Here is a 22,317-nt window from a genome sequence, read left to right on the forward strand (position 1 = left end):
ATGACTGAATCTAGAAGCGTCAGATTCAACCTCTCTAGCTACGAGCGTGTACGCCCGAACGTTACGGCTCGTAACCACGACCGTTACGGTGTGACATTGATGACAGCCATCAAGGTTGCGTTGACCCCTACGTAGACTAGCATTCTACACACCGGAAACTAGAATCCACACTCTGCATCATACACTCTCTCCTCTCTCGCATTGTTCTTACGCGAAGCTACGCCTCTCCTCCATCCGGTTCGCGGAGCTCTTGATAGGTCTTCTTCCGAAGACGAGCCGTTTATCTTTAGGAGACGCCAATCCAAAGAGCCTACCGGGCGTATCTCGTCTTGTGGAAAGAGGCCTCATCGACTCGGCTAAATTCCTTTTACGGTTTATTTGTTTCGAAATTTCCGTTGTAATTTCGATTCGTTAGTTCATTTGTATTCCTTCTTTTGGGTTGTATCACGCCCGGCTTATATCTTGTAAATCCAGAAACCAACAAGTATTTCATTGGTCTCCTATATATATGGATTTTAAATGAAAATTATTAAAGTAGTATGTCAGATAGAAAAAAAAATTTGTAATATTAGTAAATAGTGATATCTTTATTAGTATACATATTAATGTAACGTGTTGTGGAAATTTTTTCAAAAACAAAAATAGATTAAATGGGTGTTAGTTTGCAAGATTGTATCACATAATTAAATATGTCATGTGTTTGGTTCATGAGATTCAATTCCATAATTCAATCTTAGATGGATAATCATGGAATGATTAGTTATAGTTAATGCTATGACTAAAATAATTTTGAACTTAATTTTAGATTATATTTTGGTATTACTTATTTTATCTAAGTAAGCGAAACCTTAGCTCAAGTTTAATAGATAAACCAAAATAATAAAATACGACTATTATTTGGGATAAATAGAATATCCGAGTACAATATATAGGTCATAGGGTGTAATACCTTGAACTGGTTTTGGCTAGAGATATGGTTAGCAATTCGAGCTTAGATTCCTTTTATTTTTTAAGAATATAGTATATAGATTGGGCACAAAATTCCTCTGTAGATAGATTTTTCCAATATCTGCAAAATGGCTTTTTGTATATGTCTTCTGAAATAGCTTGTGTTTTATAATAATTAATAAAATATAAGAGACAGAATAAAAATTAGAATACTATTGGAGATGAAATCCATCAGAAAAAAAAAAGTTTCTAAAAATAGACAGATTATTTACTCCATCAAACAGAGTAATAAATTCAGTATGATGCATCAAACATGTGAGTACGCATGGTTTTATCTATGGGTTATTGTTGTGAAAATAATTAAGCAGTTTAAATCTGATAAGAGAATATAAAAATAATTAGAGGGAAGAATAGAGGAGCACGTGAAGAGCACGTAAGATAACGCAAGAATATGAGCAGAGACGAAAATGCCAAAATGGGTATATGCTTAAAATACGGTTGCCCATAACGTAGAGCAGATACACCAAGCATGTGCCACCTCTCACATAACTGCCACGTCCCTTGCATACTCACACCTTTTGTAATCCTGTTTAAGCTTAGTCACATGAATCATATGCTCGTTTTAACTTCCTAAATTTACAGTTCAAAACAGAGGTTTATGTGATGACGGAAAATGTGTGCATATAGTATTAACTTTGCTGGACTTCATGAAATATACTCTCCCCGTCCGCGAATATGAGTCTCGTTTTTTCATTTTTGTCCGTCCATGAATAGGAGTGTTATTATTTTATTATATATTAATAATTAATTAAAATAATCTTAATGAAAATTTAAAATTATTATATTCAGTTATAAAATCAATAAATAACTATAATTGATAAATATGTTATTAAATCACTCCTAATGGCGGACGGGAGGGAGTACAAGTTCGAAATTCTAATAAAAAATTCGAATGAGAGTGATTTCGACTGATGACAAATTATCGGCAATAATATTAGTAGTAGTATAATATTTCAAAATTAATATTGAATAATTTAAAAGATCTAACTATTACCCAAAATGTCAATTTGGTAGTAGTATATTTTTTTAATAGTATCTTTCAAAATATGAATGAGAATCAAAGAATTTTCAATATTCCTAGGTTTTTTACTCAACTTAGATTTTCGGTGAAATCAAAATTGAAGTGGCTATTGTGTGCATGAAGTGGATAATTAATGGGAAAAATTGGTCAACTTGTTAAAATCAGATGTGTATGTCTGGTGTCGAGTCTTATAAGTAGGTAGCAATTGCGACGGATGCGCAAATTCAGGTTTAATTCAAGTCCGAGTATGTAAGTGCGTTAGATGAACTCATGATTATGATGTCGTTTAATTTAATATATCGAATATGTTGTCTATGTTGACATTTTAAGTTTCTAAAACAACTTCTATTCATCGGAATTGTTTATCAGATAAAAAGGTACTAGAAAAAAAATGAAATTTCTTGAATGTCAATCAAATTTCAAAAAGCTCGTGATAAATCAATTCAAATTTGTTATTTCTAATACACCTAACGACATATAGGCATAGTTTGTATTGTCAGTACCAAACTATAATTGCTACGAAAGGCACAAATGCGATACCACCTATAAATAATAACAACACATGTCCTAATTCACATATTTTATTGAGAAATTTATCTGAAATCACCCAAACGCAATTTTATCTTTAATGAAAGCAAACATAATTTTAGAATTTTTGAACTCGCATAAAGAAAATTTAATTTACTCGTCACATTATTTTGATTATTCAACAAACTCGATCACATTCATTTATAAGTACAATATTGACATTGAATATAAAGAAGTGGAATGTGGTAGTTTGATTTTAAGACGGAGTGAGACTTCGATACTGATGGCCCAAATATATGCAATCTGTGATCTGTCAATTGCTACTTCATTAGTTAATTACTTGAGAATTGAGATCATATCTTATGTATCCCATGCTAATCCATTTCTTCTAAAATTTCTAAATATTGTTTGTGAGTTTGTTTTGCGATCATTTATAAAAATTGATTATATCTAGTTATGTTATACAGTGACGGAACTATAAATTTATACAAGTTGATTGTAATTTATATATAGTACTAAAAAAAATATTTATGTTATAGATAATGGTTTACAACTTTTGCTAGCTACACATTTGAGATAACTATAATGAACAAAAGTTCAATAAATCTTCAGTACAGTACATCAAATTATAAAACACAAACCACCGTTACAATCTTATGGAATAAATAAATAAATAAAATATTGAGTCTAAATTCTCTATCTTTAAATAATTGGTCATCTGATTAATTGAGAAATCAACACTGACTCTCTTTTAATAATTGGTCATTTTTATGTTGAATAAATTTTGGAGTAATGCTCGTAGTACTATATTTTAGTCGCAGCTGTAATTTTTTGAATATTTTAAAAATGTTTAATGTAATTTTCTTAAATTATACATTTAAAATTCCAAAATACTGTTAATTCATCTATATTATCCACCGTATTAAGTTATTCATTTTTTATGAGAAATTCCAGAGCCATTTCAATTTTTTAATAAAAATTATACTTTTAATTTTTTTTCTTTATTTACTTAACTAGGCAAACACTAATTTTGTGTAAAATTTCCGTTATTATTTAATTTGATAATTATTATATCAAATTCGGGAGGCATATCCAGTACGCCTTTAAAAATTGTGGATACAAATTTGTAGAAAATAGAATTAAATGAAAGTTGAGTTAGGTGATTAGCCCAAACATGAAGCCACCTTTAAATTCCCCCTACCCCATTCCTCTTTCCAAATACACACTCACCAAAGCTCAAATTTGCATTTCCGCTAGAGACTCATTTCATTTCTGCAAATGGGAGAGGTCTCTTTCTCTCTCCCCTCCCGCGCTTTCTCTTTCCCTGCTTTCAATGTCCGCCTCATTTATGTTTTCCCTTTTTTGAGCAGGAAGAGAAGAAACCGGAGGAGCCAAGCCGGCGCCCGAGGAGGAGCCGCCCAAGGATGACAAGAAAGCGGAGGAGCAGCCCCGCCGCAGGAAATCGTCCTCAAAGTTTACATGCATTGTGAGGGCTGCGCTCGGAAAGTCCGCCGCTGCCTCAAAGGATTCGATGGTAAGTAACTACATTAATTAATTAATTAGATCTCTCATTTTATTTGTTTAAAAATCTAATTAGGATTCGATGGTAAGTAACTACATTAATTAATTAATTAGATCTTTCATTTTTAAAAAAATAATAGTGCATGCGAGTAACTGATTTGTAAAAATTTGCAGGAGTGGAGGATGTGATGACGGATTGTAGGACGAGTAAAGTGGTGGTGAAGGGGAGAAAGCAGATCCGCTCAAGGTGTTGGAGAGGGTTCAGCGGAAGAGCCACCGCCAAGTGGAGCTCATCTCGCCGATTCCGCCGCCTCCCGCGCCTGAGGAAGCCAAGAAGCCAGAGGAGAAAGAGGCGCCCAAGCCTGAAGTCAAGAAAGAGGAGGTCTCATTAATTAATTAATTATTTTTAATTTGGTGTTGATTAGTTGAGAATGAGAATGTTGATTGGTAAATCATGTGATTTGTGTGCAGCCGCCTGTGATTACAGTGGTGTTGGGAGTGTACATGCATTGTGAGGCCTGTGCTCAAGAGCTCAAAAAGAGAATCCAAAGAATGAAAGGTGATTTTGATTTTCAGAAAAGAGACTATTGAATTAATTTTATGTTTCCCTTTTCATCTCTATTAGCCTTTCCCATCCTTATCTCCTTTTCCATCTCTAGTAGAGATTGGTTTTAAAAGAAAAAAGATAAGTCCAAGATTCCGTTTGAATTAATCCCAAAGTCAATTCAGTATATACAAAATTAGTAAAATAGAATTATTGCAGGAGTGGAGAGTGTAGAGCCAGACCTGAAGAGCTCACAAGTGACAGTGAAAGGAGTGTTGGATGCGGAGAAGCTGACGGATTACGTGCACAAGAGAACCGGGAAGCACGCCACCGTGGTGAAAGTGGAGGCGGAGGCGAAGAAAGAGGAGGACAAGAAGGAGGAGAAGAAGCCAGAGGAAGCGGAGAAGGAAGCCAAGAAAGAAGAAGGAGGAGAGAAAGAGAAAGAGAAAGAGAAAGAGAAAGAGAAAGAGAAGAAAGAAGAAGAAGGCGGAGACACGGCGGCGAAGACGGAGGCAGCTCCGGCGGCGGCGGAGGGGAAGAGACGAAGGTGGTGGAATTGAAGAAGAATGAGATGCAGATGATGCAGTACTATTACAACCCAAACTTCTACTACCAGCAGGTGCCGCCGCAGCCGGTGTATCCGCAGAGATTTATGCAGGAATACCAGCTTGAATATCCACCGCCGCAGATGTTTAGCGATGAGAATCCGAATGCATGTACCGTGATGTGATACCAAGGGTATAATTGGGAATTCAACTTATAGTGGTGGCCACATGGGTATACTGTCCCATCTTAATATGTTGTTCTCTCTCTCTCTCTCTCTTCATGTGGCCCTGTCTGCCCTCTAAATCTACATTACATACCCCTCTCTTACTTTTACCTTTCTTTAATCTTTCTTACATACCCATCAATCAGTAATAATAACAGTAAAATAATAATATACTTAAACAGTTGAACCTATGGCCTTTCTGCAAACAACACTAATTGGACTACACGTTAATTACTAATTCATGTAGTGGCCAAATCATCATCTGTTACACCAACCTAGTCTTTTTACATGACTTTCTGTTGGTGGCCCTTTTCGCCTTTTTTATTTTATTTTTAAAAATTATAAATAATGGTTTCCGATTTAACTTGAATTTTCTATATATCGTTTCTTTTAGACTTCAAGATAGACTGAAATGTCTTCACTGTATAAATTGGAAACTCAACTTTAAGTTGGGTACCCAATGTTTGAAATTTATTAATGAAGATCCAATCTTAACATTTATTCTAGTTTGGACCCAATTATTTAAATTTCATTTATGAAGATCCTATCTACACTTTTTAAAACGAGATCACGATTTAAATATTCTATTTATATTAAAACTCAAAATTGATTAAATAATTTTAAACTGGTGCCTTGACTGTTAGCTAGCCCATCATATTGTCCAACTCTAATCTCGCCTATAAGATTAGGTAAATTTATATTGCAAAGAATGTTAAAATTGAGTATATTGCTACTCCATATTATAACGATTTGATCTAAATTGCAAGTAATTAACCCCAAAATTAAAATTGGGTATTCGTAAACACAAATTAAGATTGGTCATGCTGCAATGACGGATCCGGATGGGGATGAGGTTAACCGACTCTATCGTGGTCCACCACCTTTAGAGTTAGCTGCAAGACCCATGGTGCGACAGCTCTGCCCTAGCCTTTCGGAGTTTAGCTCCACTTTGATACTACATCCCGATTCGGCTTTTCGATGCCAGAACTTTGTCCGACTTCACAAGCTCGTTTACATGATCATCATTGGAGGGTTGATGCATTTAAAAGCAAGGGGAAAACTAGGACAAAAGAGGATAAATAGTCATAAAATGAAACTGACTGGTAGATATAATAGGTGAATTTGTGAAGGTGAATTAATGTGGGAAAACAATAGGAATTGAATGCCACACAATCCAAATATAGAACTGAATGGTGTGCGGTTGTTCTATGTCATTGTGGCACGTCAAATGTTTATCTCTAGTGACATATAGTGACAACATTTAGGTAGATTGAATTATCCGATGAGTCGGTTATATATATATATAAAATAGGGAAATAATGGTTGGTAACCGATTTTAACTTATGTGCTACTTTATGTAATGAGAAAAAGTATTTTGATAGTAAAATTGTTTAATTGTATATAGTTAGAAATAAGGTGGAGTATATATCATGTGATTATACAATGGATGCATTGAACATTTATGAGATGGAGATATTTCATTTTAGAAGCATGGCATCTAAGTAGTTGATGATGGTGGGATATTCTGAAATGGGAGATGTCTCTCTTTCAAATTTTGGAGTTTTACTACGTTTGTTACGTCTAATATGCTGCACTTACCTTGTCATTATGTAATTTTGCGCAAGTGGAGAAGCAATTATGAGCTTTGGACTATATTTTAATTGTTTTGGGTAGATTTTACATAAATAATTATGAATTTGAAGAAAAGCTAGACTCCATTTCACCTCCTCAAGTAAATAATCAATTAGACTATGTTTGGCAACATAAAAATATTGTTGGTGAATAGTATCACCTCTTGCATATTGATTAACTATGTTTGGTAACATAAAATTAAGAAGGTAGATCTGAAATCAAAATTTACAAATAAGGTGTATCATATGATATTCTTGCTTCTTATAATTGCACCTAATATGGCCACAATGTTATTGACCATCAACTTTTTGACGAAGTCGATAAATATGGATCAAAACATATTGTTTTGCATAGCTATTACACTTAATGTGTAAATAAAAAAATTATTTTCCAACAAATTTTTTTCAGACAAATTTGAACTTTAAAATGATACAAGTATTTAGTAGTGATGTCTGAGTATATTTATAGGGTGTTCGGTTTAGTAGATCGGAGATGATTAACTATTATAGACATAGTGGATGGTTGTCGGTGCGTGGACACGTGCAATGAGCGACTCATATTTCTAAAGTGAGCGGGAACATTAATAAAATGAAACACTAGGACCGAGGGAATACACGAATATGCAAAGTATTAAATGAGAGTTTAATAGATTTTATGGATGCTATTCATATGAATAAGAAGTTATATTCTTCTCTAGTGGTCATCTTAAAAGAATCTTAAAGTTAAGCGTGCTTATAATGTGAGTCATAATGTGAGTCTGTTACAATTTTGCAATGAATGACTAATGAGAAGTATTTCAAAAAGTATATGAATAAGGACAAACATACTGAAAACACTTGTGTTATTATGTAAGGACAATCGTCAATATGAAAGTTGGACAGTTACAACTTCAATACTTAATCTCAAGACATGCCACATTGCAATAATGGTCCTAATTTATTAATCCTAGCCTTTCTCAATGACATAGTAATTAACTTCGATGAGTAACCGAACTTCCCCTATGGTATAAAGTTTTATCTAACAAATTCCACCACTTTTTATAGAATTAAATATATCATATCTAATTTTTCAATTTCAGTAAGTGTGATATGTATACTAAAGCACACAAACGAGGAATAATGTACGTGAATTATAATATAGGTACGAGGGAGATCGGGATCGAGATGTAGAAGATCACCAATCGCAAATTTATTGGCCCACTTTATCAATTGATTACCTCTGATTCATAAACCATTCAATATTCTTTTTGAACTAATGTGACATTATATATAGATTCAACCATTCATTTACTCAATGATTTTTCATGCCATTATTAATGGGGTACATAACTTATTCTTGTACCACAGCATGTGCGCTCATATTTATGCATCCCATCCAACTTGCTATGGAATCTTACTGTACCACTTTTAATCTAAGCACTCGCATTTTAGATTATTAAAATGTTTAAAATTTGACCTATTGGTCTAGCATCTTGAATTTTTGTAATTTGTGTGATCATAATTAACATAATACTCCGGTCAAAGAAAATTCGTGGTATATTGATTTCTTTAATTACAAAGTACTACTATCACATTGGCACTAATTATTAATTTATTATTCCTAATTTTAATATTCTTGAGAAGGTACTGCATCTTTTAATTATCGTCACATGCACTTAATCTTATCATATACTAGTAGTAAAGATGGAATGAGCCCCCATTTTGGGTCCCACAAACTTAGGGAATATTGATTTAAAGGAATCCAATCATTTTTATTAAGACACTTTTTTGTAATAATAGAAGAAAGATTTGGACCAAATTCTTGTCACGAGGTAATGCAATGCATAGTTAGTAATGAGATATCCTGACATTTATTACAGGATTTATATTATAATGAGGCTGCATCCGTAGCCGTTACATCTCCCGCCAAGATTTGCAACCTCTCTAATTTGGACTATTTCGATTTGCAGTCACGTCCTACACATTCTCACATCTCAAGGGAGAATCTAATGTAATTTATCACTTCTTCTATTATTACCATTATTTTTTCTGACAACAGATTATGTTAATCGATTCAAAATGTAGTTTAGACGGAAAAATGTTTTAATAAGAACGAGATTTACAGTTTTATTTAACGTTTTTACATCACCCACTATGGTGTTTCCCTATGATGAAGTGGTGACACATCATCAACTACTTCAATTTCTACATTCTGAAAAAAAAAGAATGGAAAATAAAAAAGAAAATTAGTTAGAGGAAAGTTTAACAAAAATGATCAACAAATTTAAAAATAAATAAATTAAATGCAACGTATCCACCTTAAATCGTCGTAGTCGCCCGATCACATAGACACACTGCACTCACCCAATATGTAGTTCTGGGGCGAGTGGCTCTCCCGTCGTGTGTGGGTGGACGGTGAGGCTCATTATTGCCAACGTCATTTTCACGAAAACCTACGTAATTTTTAGAATCGATCTACACTCATGTGATTTGAATAGTAAAATAGTACCATTTCGTTAAACCTAGCAATACATGTTATTTACAAATTCAGATAAACTAGTATGTTGTAAAAAAGTTAATAAGAAATTCTCCAAACGTACTGATGCCCCAATTTTCCACATGAGAAAAAGGAATCTTATGTCAAAATTAATTAAAATAAAAGCATATATGATTTCGTTTATCTACATTTAATTTCTTCAATTCTCACATTGCACACCTATTCTTTTCTCTTTTAGTAAAGGAAATTAACTTTACCAACCTCACCAACTTAAAAATTAGATACTTTTAAAGGGTAATTATTTCGAAACGACTCATGATTGCCGACATAATTTCTTTATTTTGTTGGTTTGTTTTGTCTAATTATACATGGTGATTCGAAACCAAAATCATTTGAGAAATTAATGAGTGCGAAAATATACATATTAATGACTTTCTGCATTTCATTTACGTACACCCACGTCCACTTGACGTGGATCTTTGGTCCGATAACAAAATATCTTTATTTAATTGGGAAATCTTCGCATAAGCGCATTATAAGCGTCATAAGCTGATTTTATAGAAAAAAATCGGTTTATTTAAAATTTCCGATTTAGTTAATAATTGTTTTTATTTTTATACCCTTTTTATATTTGGAGGTAAAATTTGGGGCCTATTTGGAGCCTGACATTTGGAGCCTGACTTTTCGTCGTCACTCTCTCTCTTTTTATTTTCAGCATCCTTTTCCCCATTCGAGCCTTTCTCGTCATCTAAAAAAAAAATTGATGCAGCAACGATTTTAAAACGAAAATACCCGGAAACCCACTCATTTTTTGTTTTTCCCCCCAACCCGGAACCTTCACCCATCTCCACAAAAATATAAAAAAAAAAAGTCTCCAATTTGCAAATCGAAACCGAGATTAAAAAAGGAAATGTGCAAAATTTAAATCACACATTTAATTTTTGGATAAAATTTGAATGGTTGAGGGCAAAAACCCCGTTTAATTTTTAGACAAACTTTGAATCAATGGAGAATTTAGAAAGAGTCACTAATTTTGATTTTTTACAAAATTTCCCTCGATGGCGATGGAAAGACCTGTTGATATTTTTTTTTCTATAAAATTTGGATGGATTTCTTAAATGTTTTCTATGATGGTATTTTTGATTTTTTAAATTTTGTTATTTTTTTTGGGTTTTAGATTGGAAGATAAAGTAAAATGGTTTATATTGACATGATAAAATTGAGAATGAGTTTATTAATTTGTTGCTTTCATTCCCTTGGTTGATCCTAGTGTTATAAATATTCCCCTCCCCGAATGAATAATAAAAGGGAAAATTATGCAATTAAGGTTAGAATGCAAGTGGGAAACTATAGGAACTTTTTGGTGAACTTTTTTTTATACAAAAAGTTTAAAATTGGACTTTTTTTTTCACTTTTTTTTTATTCTTTATTTTTTAACAATTAAATTAAAGTTTTAAAAAAAATAATTAAAAAGAATAATAATAAAATTAAAATCGATGAGACCAAATATTGTTTGTATTAATGGAAAAAAATTTCAACAAACTTTTATAAAAAAGGATAGTATCCGTACCCCGATTCTTCCGTGCGGGTGAATCTTGTCTCTCTTTCTTTGTAAAAAATTGTAAGTGAAATTGGAGGTGGAGTGAAAATGGGTGTGGGTGAAAAACAAATTGGTGGGGTATTTTTAAAATAAGCCAAAAAAAAATTAAAAAATTGAAATTTATAAAAAAAAAAAAAAAAATAGGAACGGCGACCGGGCCCGGATTTTAAAGGAATGAAAAAGGGGGCCCTTTCTCTCCTTTCCCCTCGGGCGAGCCCTTCCCCCCACCAAATGGCCCCTCGGGGCCACCAAAAGATGGGCCGCCGCGTTACCCGCTCCCCGGGGGGCCGCCCATAGGGGATGCTCTTATTTTTTAATTGAATGGAAAAAAAAATGAACAAAAAAGGGCGGGAATTTAAATGAAATTTCTTACATCGGGGAAAGGATCGTATTTGATAAATGGGATAAATAAGAAAAGGGGGGGAAATTTTAAAAGTAGATGTTGTAGAAAATTAATTGAAATCTTCAATTAAAAAGCACCCTATCGATCACCCAAATTTTAAGTAAATAAAATCGAAACCCCCATAAATTTTAACAAAAAAATCGATTCTGGGTTGATTTGTTTAATTAAATTTTAAAATTTCCCCTTAATTGTCCAATTAATCAAAAAAATGAATGAAAAATGAAATAGATTAAATTGATAATTTGATTCCATGTTTGTTAAAAGAAAAGTTCAAAAAAATTACCCCAAATAAAATAATCCCGACGTTGGGTTTGAAAATGTCAAAATTTTTCAATTTATATTTAATTTAATTTTTTTATTTTTAATTTTATTTGGATTTTATATCTAATTTTATTTATTTCAACTAAATTAAGAAAATGGGAATACAACATAATATTAATTAAAAATAGTATAAGAATAACTAAGAAACAAAAAACCCAATAAATTAAGTTTAATCTAAAAATCTAGTCAAAATTTAAAAATATAATTGATTATCTAATTTAATATATTATATTAATTTGGTGTTTGATTCAAATTAGTTATTAAATTAACAATATAATTAAGTTATATTCAAGAACAAAATTATTGAACATAATGGTTGAAAAATTAATGGTGCATAGATTTACTTAATTTTAAAATCACATTTATTGTTCAATTATATCTAAACATGCTATAAAAAAAATCGTTAAAATTTATACCGACTCGAAATACTAATCACTACTTAATTCAATTGAATCTTAGATCAAATTTAACAATTTTTGTTTAAATTCAAGAAAAAATTCTAAATAATTAAATTGAATCTAGAATAATTGAACAATTCATTAGTGCTTATATTCACTTGGATTCTTTCAATTTGAAATTCACCTTTTGGGCCCAAATTTCATCTAAACATATACCCCATAAAGGTAATCAATTAAAATAATACACTTTAGATTTTTCATATACTACTCAATTCATTTGAATTTAAAATTTATTTTTCCCAATTACATCTAAACATAGTATAAAAGGTATTTAATTGATACCCGATACTATAATTCAATTGAACCAAAACCAAAATTTAACAATTCTACTATTTAAGTTTAAAACGTATAAGATGTTAAATAATTTAACTAAACTTAAAACCAATTGAACAATTAAATAGTCTCAATTAAATTTAATTGTTCATATAAATCTAAAAATTTCCCTTTTTTGCATAATTACATCTAAACATATATATAAAAGGTAATCATTAAAATTTATTCACTTATGTTTTTTTTTTTTTACTACTTTTGATTTTAAATTTAATCTTAGATTAAATTTAAAAATTCTTTTTGATTTCTTTGATTACTTTTTTATAACATGTAGTAACTAAAATTAAAAATTCAATTGTGCTTAGATCCACTTAATTATTCATTTTTAACCAAAAATAACCTTCATTGCCCAATCACATCTAAACATAGTATAGTATAAAAAAATAATTAATTGAATTCCCTTACTCAAATTTTAATTGAATTTAGATAAAAACGAACAATTAACTATTTAGTTGTTCATTTGACTTTAAAATTCATCTAATTGTTCAACTACATTTAAAACTTATAATACAAAAAAAAATAGCAGATTAATTTTCTTTAATTGAGTTACTAATACACTTATTTTTAACTTTTTATTTAAAAAATTACACTTCATGCTAACTAAGATTCAGTATTATATGTTTCAAATTTATAAATATATTTTGTTAATATATAATTTAATTTTGTAGTATAGTAAACAATATATTAATCGATTGGACATATAAATAGAACTCAATTAATTAGTGTCTGCTTTGATTCAAATTCCAATTAGAGGGCTATTAAATAGGAAGTGGAGTAGTTATTAATGCAACTTTAATTTATTGAAATTTGAAATAGTATACAGATTCCCTCCTCGTCTGAAAATTTGAGATGAGAATAAATAACTAAAAATAAGGCAAAGGATATACAAGTAATTTTAAGTCATCCACTAACTATAACTAATATTTTATTTATTAATATACACTTAAATTTACTAGTTTAACCTTGTGTGGCTGGCCATAATATGGCCATTTAGCATCACTCTATTTAATTACTACCCCCGTCTCCTAAATTTTGACACACTTTGACCCGGCACGAGTTTTAATAAATGTAATGGAAAGTGAGTTGAAAAAATTGGTGGAATGTGGATCCTATTTTTAAAGTATTAGTTTTATAATAAAATATGAGTATGAATGAGTTAGTGGAATATGGGGTCCACTACCAAAAATAGTAAAATGTGAAGTGTGTCAAATTTTCAGGGATGGACCGAAATAGTAAACTGTGTCAAAATTTGGGGGCAGAGGTAGCATGATTTATGAGATAGAAGAAAAATACTCCTATAATCTATGCATAGCAACTAAATAATAGAAATAACAGTATTCTTTGTCATTTATTTCGGATTGTTAATTACACTTTAACAACATATTATATAGTTATGCTTAATTTAAAAAAATACTCCATATATAATCTGGTTAAATTGGTATATCTATTGCTACATCTTTCCTAATCTTTACAAAACTGTTTATAATGCTAGAATTACACTAATTAGAATAAAATCAGTCTAAATCATTGTTACTATTTATTTTATCAGCTATACTATGTATGCGTTTAATTTTTTTTGACAACTATTAAATGATTTAATGGTATACCATGGATTCGGAAGAATTGATCTCTCTCCCTATAGATACTATGAATGCTCTAATGTCATAGATCATTTGATTGTTTAGCCTTTCAATTTGTAATATTATCATGTCTCCAACTATTTACATCAAATTCAAATTCATTTTTGAGTATACATCATATTAAAAAGTAAGTAGTTTTATTCCAACCATTTACATCAAATTCAAAATTCACGCCATTTTTGAGGTTTTTGTCTCAGAAATTTTTTGCAGTAATACCATATTTGATGTTGTTTCATAAAAAAACACTGAAATGGATTTGAGTTTGGTGTATGGTTGAAGAAGATTTCTACACCAAAACTCATTTTTGGAGTATGGTTAGAGATGGTCTCATGAAGTGTTAATTTGTGAATAAAGTGGAAATATTTTTAAAAGTGACCATAAAATATCAGGTTGGGATATGGTATGCGTCCACTAAATACATACTTTGTCACACCTCAACCCTTTATGACGTATGCATTTACTATAAATAAATTCAAGATTTAAAATAAATAATCACACTTCAAATAAATAAAACACACATATTATAAAGTTTCAAAAACCACTATTTTATCAAGTACATATTTCAAAACACTCTAAATAGTAGTGGGACCCTCTCACCACTCTATATACTATACATTTATCTACATGCAAAAAAGATGAGGAGGAGAAGGTTGCCAAAACGCGTCAGCCGCCGGCCCTGATAACGTGTGTAGTTCTATGACTCACGTCAACGAATAATTTCACTGATATCTTATTCCTGAAAAATATTAGTGGTTTATATGAGCCACAACTCAATGTATATAAACCTTATCTTTAAATTATGCACATACAAATATCAAACACAATCATTCACCAACATATATCACCGAAAGTAATAAATATCATAAACAATTTAATATTCATATGCATATGCCTCTCCGTTCTTTTCATTATTATGTGACAGATCAAGCCTGGTATCTGCCCGGGATTTCCATTATATACGACCCGAAGGTCTCTTATAATTATTTGACCTTTCCACGAAGGTCCCTCTTTGCATTTTGACCTTTCCGCAAAGGCCCCTCTTTGCACATTTCTTTGACCCGTAGGTCCTTTATCATTGAATATGACCCGTAGAACCTAGGGCAAGACTGTCACATATCCTCTTTAATCCAATGTTGCAAATAATTCTAATGCTATATAAAAATATATCCATAGCACCACTCACATATTCAATATTCCACCATCAATATCAAATAACACATAACCATTTTAGGCTCACATCATATAATTCAAATATTTACTCCGAGCAATTAATCACATAAAATATGTAAAATTAAAAGTGTGATTTATACACACCTGAATATGATAGGTAAACAACTCAAAAGCTTGATCCCTTCTCTTCGTTTGCCACTCTCAGATTGTATATAGTTGTTACTTCTAAATCCTAAATATTCTTTCTACTATTCTTTTATTTTTCTCCTAACTCTCGTTTCTCTTTAGTGTATACCGTAACTTCCTCCAAATCTCCCTTTTTCATTCTCATAAAAAAAAGAAGATATATACTCTATACCCCATTTTTTTATATTGGTTTTATAATAAAATGTGAGTGAATTGAGTTAGTGGAATGTGTGACCTACTTTCTATTTAAGGTAAAAATGAAGTGTGACTCTTAACTGTGAACGGGCTGAAATGATGTGACTCTTAATCGGGGACGGAGGGAGTATTCAGTAACCACCATACGTTGTAAAAGGATTTGACCAAGATTCCAAAATAATTGTTCTGTTTTTATTTTTGTTACTTCAGGAGTGGGAGATATATAGGATGCGTGACATTCATATCCTAGCTTGGTCGCTTGATTTTATATTTTCATTTGCAATTCGTATTAAAACAAAACTAAAAACAATACTCGTAAGATTAATATATTACTTAGTAGTAATTGAAAAGGGCAAACCTTTAATGGCATGGACGTGGGTATTGTCAGTTTTATCTTTATCTAGCCTCCCTATTTTGAATTCATCTCATTCCGTACGTTTTTCAGCTTTCCACCACATAACTTCTTATTAGTCTAATACAGAAGAAATAGAGAAATAATAATGCTAGTATATTTGCATTATTTAATTACAGAGATTAGGATTCATGTTTGAAATGATTTCACAATAGTTAAATTAAATTAAATGCGGTAGTACCTTTTCTCGGAATTTGTAAATGATGTTTCCAATGAATACAGTTATGTTAAATCAACCCTTCAATCGATTTGAACCTGAGCTTCTCATTCTTTTATTTATGAATTCTAATATTATTAAATCGAAAACAATAAATCTATGTGACCAAATTTTGTACAACCTAATTTATGTTTATTTAATAAAAAAATAGGTTTATTTATGAATTTAATTAAAATATTAGATACATATATATTACATGGAAAGTGCATAATATTGTGGTTATATATTTATAATTTTTTATAATTTTTTTATTTTTTTAGAATTATATATGTAACTAGTGCATACTTTAATTTAAATTTTAAAAATAATAGAAAGAAAATTCAAATGTAAATATAAAAAATGAGGTTAAAGGCTAATAAGTCTTTTTAACTTATCCACTTACTATATTTATAATTTTAATATATAATTACTATATCAAATTATTAATATAACTTTATTTTGTTTGTATAAAATTTGGTTGTTTATCATTGCTTGAAAGAAAAATTGGATTCAAATTTAAAAAGTTAAATTTCAAATAACGTGGCACATAACACGTGGCACACAAAAATCGCAAGCAAAATAGGTGGCCATCAATGTTTAAAGTTTTGATTTTGAAAACTTCTGATAAATGGTTTAAATCCGCCAATGGCAATGCTACACATTATCACCCCTAAAAAATTTCAACTTTTTCTTTGTTTTTTTTTTAATTTTATATGTAAAAAAAAAAAAATTCCGAAGCACATTAGTAACATTACATCAGTACTCCAGAATGTGTTGTTGAAAATATTGTGGAACACTGAATTGGTGTTAAATGATTAACTCGAATCTGTTGTTAAGATTACATTATTATTCTATTTACAACCGACTCAACTGTAGAATAAGATAACCTTCTAAATATTTTACTGAGAGGCAAATTTATTTTTGTTGATAATTTGGGTAAAACAGGTAAGACAAGAGGACAAATAAGTATCACTCAAATTAGCTAAATTAATTATACATCGAGTCAGTAAATTAACAGAAATTTAGTAGAGAAAAGGACATAAAAGTAGTAGCCACAAGTTACGATGAACTTTGGATTTCTCTCATTCCACCACCCACGTGATTCCTTTTTCCAGAATTGCAGTTTTCAAGAATTTGGCAGATTTTATTTTTGAGCCAAATGTTCCACTCTACATTCAAATTCAATTTGGTATGATTAGCGCAGTACAATCAAACTTCCGAACTTACGAACAAATTTAAGTCGTTCGACATTTATAGTACTCCACTAGTGAAAGTAATCAAGTATATACCAGTGATATTTTACGTAATTAATAGTGTGACAATCAAGAATTTTAGTGAATAATTATGGCATGTTGATTCTGTTGCGCCCTCACTGATTGAGTTTAATAGAGAGAGAGATTACTCCACACAAAATCCTCCAAAAACCTGAGTTTACACACACAATAGTAGGAGTAATACGTTTGTAGTTGATTAAATCAAAGTGAGGGAGAGATTTGTTTCTTGGAGTGCCAGAGTGATCTAGCTCTCACAATATCAGCATGACTTCCTTCCATCCGAAGCAGAGATGTGCACTCCAAGTGTTGTGCATCTTCTTCTTGTTGTTGTTGAGTGATAGGTTTCATGCTTGTTAATGACTCGAGCACATTGCTCTGACGACATTCACGTCTGTACTCTAGAGTTATGTTCTTCATCTTATAATCTTCTAGCACATTTACAGGCATACTCTGCACATATGTAGTATAATAATTCCATCACTAAGCTTATAAAACTCATGCGTGTAAATGGTAAGTAATTATAATACCTCCAAAATCCATCCAATGTACTTAACGTTGTTGACGTGCTGATTGGCATCCATGTCGCTCCATCGAGGCTAATTAAACAACATAAATATAGGCAATTAGTTACATGAATTAATGATGAGAAATGAATTAGTAGTAGTAGTAACTTACAGCCAGGCCGGTGCGAATTCGATTAGCAATTTGATCACTAAGCTTTTGGATGTTTTGGGTGTCCATGTTTTCTGTTGCAATAGCTGCCCTATCAAGGTAAAAGGGCTGCAGCTCTTGCCTCACTTCATCTGGGATTTTACTCAGTCTTCTTGTTTCTCTGTTCATTATGGCCCATGTGCTGCATTTGCATATATGCATCCAGTCAAATTCATTTAGTATTTTCTCAACTAATGTGAATTCATTAGCTACCTTGTTGCTCTTGTAATGATTTTCTGGGATTTGTAGTCTCTGATAATCCAGTCACGCCGCATTCCGTTTTTGCCCGCCGCATCTACCCACGTGTCTATCTCCACCACATCACCCCTGCACCAAATATACACTTCTATTTCAATATAATCCACCTACTACAATTCTATGAATACTTCATAACCATACTAGGTGTACTATGTTCAAGTAAGAGCATACTATAAGTTTCATTAGTTTAAGAGCTAATAATTGATTTTACCACTCCATTTTGCATACTATACTTCTTATCGTGCTGTCATAATATTGTAGTAATTCACTAGAACCTTGTTATTCGTTTTAAATCAATGGTATTGGTGATCAAATTAACCCCAATATCACTTTTCTTTTTCCCTTTTTTCCAAGTCAAGAGAATGTTGATATTAATCTGCTTATCGAAATGTACGGAGTATCAAATTTTGTCATCCAAACGTATATAATTAGGATATTGTTAAAAGAATGTATTCATTTTCGTATGGTAAATATTGTTTAAAAACAAAACACTTGTTAGTTCATAGAATGTGATCTAACAATTAGATTAATGTCACGTGTCATCTAATAATATATTTAATAGATTATTAGTCTAATAATGTAACTTAGCTATTTTAGTAAAATAATGTACTAGCATTTTAATCTAATAATGTAGCTTATCACAACCACTAATAATGTAGCTTATCACAACCATACAATCCATGGGCTGTGATTTGTGTTGTGTTTTTTTTTTATGGTTACATAACTTTAAATTTAAAGGTCGCGCCACAGAGGAATCAAATCTGAGACCTTTGGCCTCAGACATTAACCTCTCTACCACTTGACCAACTCACACAAAACTTGTACTAAGAAGGTGTGAGGACCTAATACACCCTATTGTTAAAAATCCTAATAAAATTACTTTTAATTTGATATATATTGTGTCAAAGCTGTATGTATTCAAAGTTTTGACATTTTTTACGAGTTAGTTCTAGGGGTCAGCATTCGTGTTTCGATTTGGTTTTTTTCTCCAAATCGAACCGAACCCAAAAATTCGAATCTAGCATAAAATCCAAACCGAACTGAAAAACCAAAAATTTTGTTTAAAACTGAACCGGTAAACCAAACTGAATTTCAAAATTTCGGTTTGGATCGGTTCGGTTATTCGATTTTCAGTTTTTTCCTCACCCTAGTTAGGTCTTACTAATTTGTTGGTATTAATACCCCATCTTGGGCTTCGATCTGATTATCTAATGGTTACTCCCTACGTCCCCAAACGTCCCCAAAGAATATGTATTTTGGGTTTGACACGTTTTAATGTAAAATTGGTAAAGTAAGAGAAAGGTAGAGTGAAAAAGTAATTAAAGTATTGTTAGTGGAGAATGAGTCCAATCTTAATAGATTGAAAAAAAATTTTAAAATTAGAAAGTGCATATATTGTGGACGGACTAAAAAGAAAATAGTGCATATTCTTGTGGGATAGAGGAAGTACTATTTAGTTGTAGATAGCATTTTAAGGATCAGTTAGACCCCTATAACTAAATATATGCCATATTTGAAGTATAAATAAAGGAGTCATACCATGAGCTATATTTGTCGATTTGAGCGTGGATGCGGGTGACGACCCAAATAAGTTTCCTAAGGCTCATTTCCCGGGTCGCTCCAAACCCGCCTCCAGCCACTCCAGACTTTGCCACATGATTCAGTGCTGTTTCCTAAACCCAAATAATCGATCCACGTAAAAAATTGTAAACACAACAAATTTAAGTATGATACAAAATATGTGGCGGAGATATAACATTATATACAAACTCCACAAAATTAACAGTGTGAGAACAACATAATCTTATATACTTAAAATCGTTTGGGAATGACCTGGAGAAGATTCATGAGGGTTTCCATGGTGGCAGTTTGATCAGGCCCAATCTCATAAGACCTAATCACATATGCCTGTCTGAACACAAATCGTTCCTCCGCAAATCTCCCCAACAGAAATTCATGGTTCATCAAATTCGTGTCCCTCTCTACACACACTCCATTCACTTTCTTCCCATTTATCGTCTCCACATTCGCGTTGGTGCTAGAGTTTAGCACCAACTGCAGATTTCTCCTCCTCGGCCTCAACTTCCATCCACCACCAAAACCCACGCGCGCACGCGCATCCAAACCCTCGTGTTTTTCTAAGCTGATGAACGAATCAGCTCGGTTGAAGGGCACCGCGGCGTTTTGCAGCAATGCCATAACTGTCACTGATTCAGTAGTGTGTCAAATTTTGGATTTTGAAGCTTGAGATGTTGCATGTCAATTAGGTTTAGTGAATTTATTTGGATTTTAGTTGGTAATCTAATTAATGGAAATTAGAGCTGGAAAGAAGGAGATGGGCAGCTAAAGATTGACTTGAAATATTCAAAGGAGGGAGTAAATAAGCAGCTCAACCACTTCAAACAATATTGAGGGTTGAATTGTAAAGACAAGGTTTTTCCTCAAACAAGGATTCCTTCAATATTTCAAGTTTCAAAAATGTGTATTAATATATTTATGTTACTTGGGGACTAAAGGTTATGGAATAAGTTAATAATTATACTATATACAAATATTATTAATCTAAATTGGGTATGATTAAAATCGGGCTATGATTCACTTACCAGATTAGTGGATTCAATATAAAACAATATGCTTTTCTCCCCAACTTCAATTTTTAAACTCTAACTGAATCTTGCTTTAATTATAAGAGAACAAACAAATGAAAAATTAATCCTAGGATGAGATTGCTGACCAATGAAATGGATCATCGTTACGGACGTGGAATCACTAGAAATAGCGACCAATTACAAGTCATGTTTGATAATACTATGATGGAGTAGTAGTATTAAAGTGGGTTTATAAAATCACTAATTATTGGGTAGTGATCATTTCCAATTATAAGCAAAGTAACTAATTATAGAAAATACCCTTAAACAATTAGATTCACTTCCTCAATTAACAATTATTTTTGATAGAGTGTCTAAATCTAAGAGGCCAAGGAATTTAGAATCTAGAATATCAGATCTTGAAAGAAAATATCAGATCTGAGGGGAAGCCGGATATCAGTTTCCTGTGTGTAAACAATTATACTTTGAAATTCAAGCCAATTCATCAATAGAGTGAACTTAAATTAATCATATTATTCTATTTAGTTATATCTGTGTACAATATTACTATTATGAATGACTGTTTCTGTTTATGTGTATATATTTATAAAGTATGATTAAAATTAATTGGGATCAGACCATTTCAATTCCCTGCTTAAGAAAGATAAAAAAAAAGTGAACGAAATAAGTTAAAGTACGTTCCTAAGATTGTACATTATTTGTTTATTCACATGTATTTAGACGGTAAGAAGGTCTAATTTTACAAAGGAATTAATATCAACTACTATATACTCCAGTATCGAATTATGTACCTTTTACAAAAGAGAGCATACATTCTTCAGTGCCATAAAAAATAATGAAACTAAAAAAGTTAATTTAGATATCTAGTAGTAGTAAATCATTTTTATCAATATATTGGTGTTGGAATAGTACAAATATTTGGTTGATATCTCTTTCGTTATAGAGCCCTTGTAAATCTAACTTGGTACCAGAGCATGCTCCATGCTCAAACCAAATGTGACATCAATATAATATGGGTGATCATGTTCAGATATTAACAAATTACGAAAGACTCAG

At 31.5% G+C, this 22,317-nt stretch overlaps 1 protein-coding gene and 1 pseudogene across 1 annotated transcript; one reads left to right on the top strand and one right to left on the bottom strand.

Moving 5' to 3' along the window:
• On the top strand, positions 1-5,501 carry LOC125189312 (annotated as a pseudogene).
• A 12,238-nt stretch (positions 5,502-17,739) lies between these two features.
• Positions 17,740-20,938, bottom strand: LOC125191012 (palmitoyl-acyl carrier protein thioesterase, chloroplastic-like). Its single transcript, XM_048088467.1, has 6 exons — positions 20,486-20,938; positions 20,192-20,325; positions 18,608-18,721; positions 18,359-18,536; positions 18,211-18,279; positions 17,740-18,133 (listed from the first exon to the last, which is right to left on the bottom strand). Exons 1-6 carry the CDS (start codon positions 20,849-20,851, stop codon positions 17,885-17,887), a joined length of 1,110 nt encoding a protein of 369 aa, XP_047944424.1. The 5' UTR covers positions 20,852-20,938; the 3' UTR covers positions 17,740-17,884.
• Positions 20,939-22,317: the final 1,379 nt, after the last annotated feature.

The sequence above is a fragment of the Salvia hispanica genome, chromosome 5 (genome assembly GCF_023119035.1).
Source record: "Salvia hispanica cultivar TCC Black 2014 chromosome 5, UniMelb_Shisp_WGS_1.0, whole genome shotgun sequence".
Taxonomy (NCBI): Eukaryota; Viridiplantae; Streptophyta; class Magnoliopsida; order Lamiales; family Lamiaceae; genus Salvia; species Salvia hispanica.